The sequence below is a fragment of the Aptenodytes patagonicus genome, chromosome 1 (genome assembly GCF_965638725.1).
Source record: "Aptenodytes patagonicus chromosome 1, bAptPat1.pri.cur, whole genome shotgun sequence".
In the NCBI taxonomy this organism is placed as follows: domain Eukaryota; kingdom Metazoa; phylum Chordata; class Aves; order Sphenisciformes; family Spheniscidae; genus Aptenodytes; species Aptenodytes patagonicus.
In genome coordinates this window covers 209,436,902-209,446,339 of record NC_134949.1, presented here as the reverse complement: position 1 = coordinate 209,446,339, position 9,438 = coordinate 209,436,902, and the positions used below count along the sequence as shown (strand labels likewise).

General features: G+C 41.8%; 1 protein-coding gene across 3 annotated transcripts in view; it reads left to right on the top strand.

Moving 5' to 3' along the window:
- Positions 1 to 111: 111 nt before the first annotated feature.
- The window catches only part of ATM (ATM serine/threonine kinase), an 81,890-nt gene continuing 72,563 nt past the window's right edge, over positions 112 to 9,438 (top strand). For all 3 annotated transcript variants that reach the window (XM_076328178.1, XM_076328177.1, XM_076328176.1), the window contains exons 1-5: positions 112 to 376; positions 2,047 to 2,148; positions 2,234 to 2,346; positions 3,586 to 3,731; positions 4,138 to 4,302. In XM_076328178.1, coding sequence (XP_076184293.1) covers positions 2,077 to 2,148; positions 2,234 to 2,346; positions 3,586 to 3,731; positions 4,138 to 4,302 — 496 coding nt within the window. In that variant the 5' untranslated portion in view covers positions 112 to 376; positions 2,047 to 2,076. The remainder of the gene's footprint in view (positions 377 to 2,046; positions 2,149 to 2,233; positions 2,347 to 3,585; positions 3,732 to 4,137; positions 4,303 to 9,438) is intronic.

Here is a 9,438-nt window from a genome sequence, read left to right as displayed (position 1 = left end):
GCGTCGCGCCCGGCCCCTTCCGCCGGAACCCGCCGCTGCCACGCATCCGCTTCCAGGCCCGCCCGCAGCCGCTGCCGCAGGGGTGGGCCGGTCCGCTCCGCTCCGCGCCGCCGGGAGGAGGCGAGGGCGCGCGACGCAGCCACGGCCGGCCGTTCTCCCCAGTCTGCTCCCGCCGCCCGCCACGCCGCTTGGAAGTGGGCCCGGTCCTGCCCTCCCCTTCCGATCCGCACCGGGCCGCGGTGGCGGCGCGGCCTCCCCCCGCCCGAGGCTTCGTGGCCTGAGGGGCTGCTCAGCCTTCCCTTCTCTCGCCCGGGCTCGAGTCCTGGCGAGAGGGTGGTGAGCCCGGTCCTTAACCCCGCCGTCCGTGGCGGCTGAGGTGAGGGACCCGGGCTCGGCGGGGTGGGCGAGCCGCTGTTGCGGCGGCGGCGGCGGCGGCGCAGGCGGGCGGCGGCCCCGGCTGCAGGCCCCGGCGGGGCTTCACGCGTGCCGTGGGGCGCCAGCGCGGGGGGCGGCCTCGTGGGGTGTTGGGAGAGCCAGAGCTCGTCTGGTAGGAGCGGCTGGATGGCGACTGTTAGTTGTAATTGCCCAGCACGCCTGTGTTGAGCACCTCTGTAGGTGCTTAGTAAGCACCTCTCCGTGGTTTATTTTTTTTTGGTGTGTTCCTTCCTTGCCCTATGTAATTTTTATAGGGTATGAACGTGGTCATAATATGATAGTTGGAGAACTATGTAACTAGTAAGTAAAATAGATGGATTCAGTCTTAGGAATTTTTCACTGTTGTTGTTACGGCAGTTGAAATACCATTAAATACAAATGAGAGGACTGACTTTGCTACCCAGTCCCTGCAACATGCAACCCTTGTTAACCCTTGTTGCCACAATTCCCGGTCAACCATTTTTCAGCTTGTCAGCATTTTAGAAGCCATTAGTGTTTAAAAAGTTGCTTCTTCCTTTCTGTCTCTTTTTCGGCAAAAGCAGCAAGTTAGAGGAACAGCTCATCATCTAAATGAGTTCAGTTGTACAGTACAGCCAGCCTTCGTGCTTACAACGTTTTCCTTTTCATACACACCTGATCAGCCACCATATCTCTGATCATACTTAGTCCCAGCCTGATCTTGATTGAAGCCGAAGGAAATAAATATACTCTAAGGCAGTAGACATTTAAAGTTTTACTTGTCTGAATGGATATTTTTATATTCTCACTTAAGTGCTCAAGATGCAGTGCTATGCATCATGAATGCCCATCCTCAATTGCTTATTGCAGCCTCAGCAGCATATGCTTGGAGTTACTTCCAACTTGTCTTATCTGCCTTTTTCAGACAGTTTCTCGTGGGGCTGCTTTGAAGGGGAAGCATGGAAGTTGTATAGATGTCATTGTTGTGATCTGCATCAGCATAACTTTATGTAAACCAGAAATGCGAGGTCTAGCTGATTCCGACCTCTGTTGAAGATGAGGCATAATTTTAAGTGGTTGCAGAAGCAAAAAGTTGTTTCCTCTTATGATTGATACTCGAGCATCCTTTGACACGCCGAGTCCAGAAGGATTTGTCAATGATAGTGCATACCTATGAAAATGTAGGATGTGGGAGAGGAAGAGAGTTTTCAAGGTGCTACCTTCTCCTGGCAGCATCAGGTTAAGACAGTTACTGATAAACAGCTAGCTACTGAAAGTTAGTGCTGTTTGCCTGAATGTATTCAGCTCTGTGTCATTTTAATCTTACAATTTCACTCCATATTGTCTGACCAACTCTACTCTGTTACTATTCATAAAAAGGGAGGAAATCAGAGTCATGTGAAGGGGGTCTCTGCTGTTATTCTTTACTACGGTTGCCTGTGGGAATAGATTACATTCTTGACGTGAGACACTGCTTCAGTCTTGTGACCAATAGGACTAACCCAGAGACGAATGAGCTTTTCAGTGAAATAACACTGTGGTTGTGTTTGATACTGGATTTTCAATATATTGCATTCCCAATTTTTGGACTGGTTGACATGGCTCTGTGTTAAATAAAATAATTACTGTTTTATCCTTTTCTTCTGTTTGCAGATACAAATGACTTGTCTGTTAAACTGAACCATGAGTCTTGCATTACATGATCTGCTCATTTGTTGTCGTCGCCTTGAAAATGAGAAAGCTGTGGAGCGAAGGGTAACAAGTTTTCTTTTGGTGCGTGTGCCTCAATTAGCAATGAAGCGAATCATTAATAATTGTTTTTCTTGAAATATATTTTCAGAAGGAAATTGAAAATTTCAAGCGACTTCTCCGTGATTCTGAAACAGTTCTCCAGCTGGACCGAAATTCTGATTCTAAACAAGGAAAGCAACTCAACTGGGATGCTGTATTTAGGTAGTTTTCTTTTTTTTCTTTGTGAATGGTTGTCATTTTCTTAGGTGGAACATCATTCTTCTGTTTATCGGGCCTATTTTAATGCTTATCTTTCTGCAGGTTGATTTAGACTTATTGTCAGCTTGTAAATGAGAAATTACTTAGTCTCTAAAGGAAGTAAATTTAAAATAGTCAAAAATGCAACACGTCACATACAGAAAACTTCACTGCTAGGAAACTGATCATTAATTGGGTGGTCGTTTTTCCTTGCAAAAATAATAGTTGCTTTCTTTTATTGAAAATTATCCTCTGCATCTGATTTTCAACGTATAGTTCATACGTAGATTATAGATAGCTCATTAGAATTTTTTGTGTTACTGAGTTCTTCAAGACACAATAGGAGGACTGTGGCTTGTGAATTAAAGAAGCTGTGCTGAGGTTTGTAGAGGCCCATCTTTGATATAATCTGCTTTAGGTGTACTACAAGATGGGACTGAGCTTGAGTGTGGTAAGTTCTTAGAGCAGCTGGGACCAGTGTTAAATTTCATGTTAAAAGTGCATCTGAAGTATTAGTTGTCACAGGCTGGTGTCTGGTCAGCTTTTCGTTATGTTTTTTAATTGGACAGCATTGGAATAGTTGTTGTTTCATGACTGTAAAATATTGTAAGAAGTATTTGATAAATTTTATATGTTGCTTTTGAGATGGCCAATAATATGTTAGAAATACATAGGAGGAATGCAAAAATAGAGACTTTAAACTGGCCTACAAATAGTAGGCCAGAAAATCTCCAGTAATTGCCAGTGACAAAGCCAGTGAAAAATCTAATCTATTGTTAGATCTAAAATCTAATCTATATGTTAATTTTAAATGATGGAGAAATAAGACTTGAAGGTTTTCCCCAATAAAAACAACGAAGAGTACTTATTATTTTGTTGTATAATGTTGCAGCATAAATAAAAAGACTTAGCATTGCTTTTTTTCCTAATTATAAATTGTATGTTTAGCATTATGCAAAGTTTAAAGGAAAGTGTGGTTCCTATTCAAGTTGCTTCTGGATTATCTTTAAAGTAGCTCCTTTTATAGACTATTTCCATCATGCTTAGACTGTAATCTATTTCAGTTGGTTTTAGTCTTTAATAATTAGAATTGTGAGAAGAACAAGCAAGAAGAACACTGACATTCTAGGCTAAAACATTTACATATTTTACTTTAGTCATAAATGTGCAGATCCTTGATCAATATCTCTTTTATTTTTGAAGTGTCCTGCAGAAATATTTCCAGAAAGAAATGAAAAACCTCCAACTGACAAAACCAAATGCATCTGCTTCAACCCAAACTACCAGACAGAAAAAGATGCAAGAACTTGGAAGTTTGATCAAATATTTCATCAGATGTGCTAATAAAAGTCAGTAATAGATATTCATATAGAATTACTGTTTTGTTTTGGTGCTTTGCTTTCAACTTTCAATTTTTACTCTGAAGTAGGTTACCAGGGTGGGGTTCATCTTGCTCGCTTTCAGGTGTTTACAATTTAAATATCTTCATGTGAATCAGTCCTTTGTGCTCCTTCTCTGTCCTTGTTGATGCTCACAGTGTTTTTTTCTTATTATTCAATGTGTATATAACTGATGTATTCTCTCATAAGTAATTTCTTAGAAACAGTTTGTTTAAGAAGGTGATTCCTAACAGAACTGTTTCTGAACTGTAGGGTGGGGTTTTTTATTTTTAAGTAAACATTTACAAACAATTAATTCCAGATTTATTTGGCACACTTTGGATTAATTACAGTCTCACATTATTTCTTCATATAGGAGGACCCAGACTGAAATGTCAGGAACTTCTGATTTATGTCATGGAAATTATAAGAGATCCAACAAGTTGTGCTGCTTATGGATCTGACTGTAGTAGTATACTCCTAAAAGATATCCTCTCAGTAAGGAAATACTGGTGTGAGATATCCCAGCAGCAGTGGTCAGGTAACATTTTTAAGCCCACTTACAAATGTCTTTTCCTATAATAGAAGCATATTTAGGTGCATTTTAATGTGTTTGATGGCCTGTTGTGTGAGGTACTACACAAACCGTGGAGTAAAATAGTGTCAGCCTTGAAGACTTACAGTTGAAATAAACAAAGCAGCAAAGATTAGGAATTGATTTTTTTTTTCTTTCTACATACTGTTTGTCTATTGCTTACTGAAACATATGTACTTATATACAATCAGGTTATGTATGGATTGTCTCCACAGGGCTTAACACGTATAACAAATCCGTGCAGTGTGTGTGCTGGAAATAGCCTGAGTAAAACTGGTGTTAGTGGGCAGTTGTTTACAAGTTATTAGGTATTGGCTGGTATAGTTTTGATATAGTTAATGTATTAATATTAAATTTTATTATCTGAGTTTTGTTGGCTCATAAAGGTCCTAAAACAGCATTGATTCATTGGTGTTATATGCATATACTGCATATAAAGAAAAAATAGAAAGCTTAAGATTTAAATAGACAAAAACAGATTAAAAAGTTGGGCAATGGTATAGCATGCAACCTGAACTGAATGGAAATGCAAGCATAATTTTTCACTTTTCAGAGAATTGGATTTGACTCCAAGACAGTTAACTTATTTAGCAGGGAGAAGAATGTTTATGTATTTTGAATCATCTAACTGACATGAAGTAAGCTCTCAACCCATCTGTTTTCATTTGTTGATGTAATAGCACCATAATTTGGGAAAAAAAAAGGTATTAGAAGTTTTACAGTCTAGTTTGTTGAATGTTGCATGTGCAATTTTGGAGAAAGCATAGAAATGCTATCTTTATTTGTGTAGTATGGTGCTTGGAAGTCTAAGTTTGGATTTATGAAAAACATTTTATGAGAAAATACTCTGCTCTGTAGCCTGAAGAGAGTTGCTTGACTACAGAATGGAAATAAACCTGCAAAGAACTCAGAAGAGGGGTCTGGTGATCCTGGGAGTGAAAGGGGAGGCAAAAAAAACCTGCAGAAGACTGGCAAAGCAAAGTGACTGAACTTAACAGTTCAGGATGGGAGATGTGATTGGAGAGCCTGAGGGTGAGATCTCAGGAGTTAAAGAAGTTGGTACCATATGGCCATGGAGATAGCACTGGAGGTTGAAGATTGAAGGGAAGCTGGAAGTGTATGGGGAAGCCACCTGAGACTAGGAGCCAGTAAGCAGGGGAGAACACAAAGGGCTGCCAGCCTGCAGGTTGGAGCAGAATGTGAAGGCAGGGACTGATCAGATAAGGAGGCTGGAAGCTGGAGTTCAGAGCAATAATCAGGAAAGGCATCTGAAGAAGAACCAGGTACTTGGGTAGAACTGAGGGTAGGCAGGTGGGGAATGGGACAAGAAGCCAGGGATGTTGAAAAGAGATACTGAAGAGGGCAGAGAAGGAAAACTGAGACTGTCACCGGAAGGGTACATACAGGTTACATAAAGAGCCTATGGGAGTTGTGTGGTGGTTAGGTAGTTTAGGAACATGAAGTGAGCTGAGTCTCTTTGTGTATGGACTGAAGCTGGAAGTGTGACAGAAGAAATTGTGATGTTATATCATAAGGGGCACAGTGGAATTTAATTCCTGAAGTGAGGCAGGACTGAAGACCATAAATCTAGAGGAAGTCAGACTTAAATCCATTAAATGAAACAAGGTGCTTTTATTAAAGGAGGGATATATGAGCTTTGTAAAGGTTATCATAACCTTTTTTAGCGATTCCACCTTAATGCTTGTTTATAATTCTTGGAGTACGATGGAGAAGTCTGTTTTCTATTTATAAAATCAGTGATCTGGTGCAGGAGTTGGAAGTAGGAACATGGATTCCAGCTGTTGCCCCAAAGCAGTTAGATTTGGTAAGCAAATACTGCCTTCATGAGGTGCTCTTATCTGCTGGAAGTTCTGAGCTTCTGAGAGTTGATAGTCATACTCTTAAAAATGATGAGGAGCTGTCATATTGGTATATACTGGCTGCATCATCAAAGGCATCAGACGCAGTCAGTGGAAGCTGTATGTGGTAGAAGCTGAACTCAGTCTTACTAAAGGAAACTGGAAGCCCTGTGAATTGGTATTGGGACCATGTGCCTCTTGCATCTTGGGCATTGACTTTTTAATGAATAGATATTTTAGGGACCCGTGAGGATGTCAGTGGGCATTTGGTATTGCCACATGAATGAGGACACCTCTTTGCTCAACTGCCTGACTCTCTCAAAAGGAGGAGGGGGTCAGGGCTGCAACAGACATCACCTCAGTTGGTGCTGGTTGCAACTCAGTGCACTGGTGACGGTGTTGGACCAACAGAGATTTTCTCAGTCCTTGGTCTTATCAAAGGACTGGAAAGTTGAGGAGTAGTTGCTCAAACCCATTCACTATTTGACAATCCTATCAGGCTTGTGTGAAAATCCAACGGGGATTGGAGATTAATCAGAGGTAATTGATATTTGAATGAGGTAACATCACCCTTATCACCCTTGAACACTGCAGTACCAGGTATACTAGAACTATAGTAGGAACTCAAAGCAAAGAGTGCTACCCATTATATGACCATTGACACAGCTGATGCATTTTTTTCCATTTCCCTGGCCCCTGAGTGTAAACCACAGTTTGTCTTTACCTGGAGAGGAGTACAATATGCCTGGAACCTTCTGTCACAAGGATAGAAGCATAGTCCGTCTGTCATGGACTTGTACAAAAGGTTTTGGAAGAGGACAGTGCCCTGGAACACTTTGATGACATTGTAGTATGCGGAAACACTACCCATGAGTTGTATAACAAAAGCAAAGAGATAATTAGAATTTTACTAAATGCAAAGATTTGCACTCAAAAGAGATAAGGTGAAAAGACCTGTGCAAGAAATAGTTTCTCGGTGTCAAATAGCAGGATGGCTGCTGTTGCATTCCTACTGACGTGATTTACAGCATTGCAGCAATGGCACCACTGATCAATAAAAAGGAAGCACAAGTTTTTCTTGGAATGGTGAGATTTTGGCAAAGGCACATCCCTGGATACAGTCCGCTCATGAATCCACTGTACCAAGTCACCAGGAAAATGGGCTCATTTGAGTGACAACCTGAGCAGCAATAAGATCTGACTGTAGGCTACTAATTATGTCCTGTCAGAGGAAGAAATATTGGCCATCTATGAAGGAATCTGGGCAGCATTTGAAGTAGCGGCAATGGAATCAGAAATGCTGCTCGCTCCTCGCTTGCTGGTGCTTTGCTGTTTGCTGAAAGGAGAAATGGCTTTGTCTTTTCATATAACAAGTGTGACCTGGAATAAATGGACTCGTAAGGGGAAACAGGGATACTTCGGCCTACTGGATGAGTTGATGGATTGGTCCAAACATCGTGACTTTTGCGGTGTCACCCAAGGTATTACCACATGCTCAGGAAGCCCTGGAATATGACAGGCTTTCAAAAAATTAGTAATATGCCCCATTTGCTAACGATTCTTGCCTAGTTGTTGGCCATTGGCAAAGATGGAAAGCCGTCATTTGGAATCCTGACCAACAGGTGATAGAACTTGGTGAAAGTGAAGGACAGCCAAGTCAATATGCAGAAGTCCAAGCCATAAGACTGGCCATTGATGCAACATTACAGAGGAAACAGCGCAGATTTTCTCTGACTCTTGAATAGTGGCTAGAGCCCTCTGGGACTGGCTTACACAGTGGAAACAGGAATTGGCAGAGATGAGGGAGGCCTATTTGGATAGCTGCCTTGTGGAAAAACATCAGTGGGACTTGAAAAAAAACCCTCAATGTATGGGTATGACACGTCATTCGCTACGTCCCAAAAGGAAGAGCCACCAAAGAACAAATCAACAACTATCAATCAGACCAAACTACTCAAGTTGCTGCAATCAACAAAGTCCTGGACTGGGAATGTAGAGTGGACCTATTTGTAACTTGATGGACTCATGAAACATCTAGATGATTCCACCTGTCTCTGGGCAAGAGACTGAGGAGTGATTTGTCTAAAGATGCCATTCTACAAGTAATAAAAGTATTTGAAATTTGTTCATTAGTGAAAAAAGCTAAACCACAAAAGGTATTGAAGTGTGAAAGCTGTCATTTAAACTGCCAGATTGGAGATATGTGGTAAGTAGAACTACATTGGACCTTTGTACAGGCCTAGTAGGGGGAATCAGTATGTCCTAGCTATTTTAAAGAAATGACTGTGAGCTAGCTGGAGGCTTGCCCAGTAGCTTATGCCACTGCTAAAAGCACTGTAGTAGGTCTTGAAAAAGAAATTTTGTGGAGATATGGTACACCAGAAATACTTGAGTCTGGTAATGGATCTCACTTCAAAAACAAAATGATGAAATTATGGACAGATGAACATGAGATTGGCTAGATATACCATGTCTTTTATTATCTCCAAGCCTTGAGTCTGGAGACTGTCGCAAAGGATGTAATTTATGATGCAAGTAACCTCTCACTGTGTACCATTAAACGAGTGAGTGTTAGGGAGGTGTAGAGCAAGGGGTGGAATGTGTTATGGTCTACTGAGCTGGTATAACTTGAGTAATGAGGCAAATGTCAGAGAGCCCCCAGTTTGACCTTTGGTACGCTGCTGTGCAGGTGTTAGGGGTGTAACTTTTTGTCAGATAAAGCACAGTTAGGCAGGTGTTGTGGGGAAAAAACAATGTAACTGGCAGAAATAGCAGAACCAAACTTATACAGGAATGAGTGATCCGACAACACCGGCTGGTCTGATCTCATAGCTGAGCCTGCTTAAATGATGCAGTGACTTGCTACACCAGTCAATGAACAACCGCTCAGAGAAATCTGCTGACTGGTAAACACAGAACAATTTGGAAGATGCTCTCTACCTCATAAAACTCATCTACCTCAGCTTGAAGGGGCAAAGGGGTGGTGGTGTGTCAGCACAGTTCTACCTTTAGACTGTGGAGGACCTCTAGGGATGCCTGGGACCAAGCTCGCATAGCCAGAATCAACACGCTTAACACACTGCTCCTGACCACTGACAACCGCTGCTCTTGTCAGCAAGGAGAGGGGAAGGAGAGAGAACCATTTTTCTGCAATTTTGTAGTGTTCTGTTTGTAGTTTCTCAGAGGCAATAAATATGCAAATTACTGTGCAGTAATTAATGTG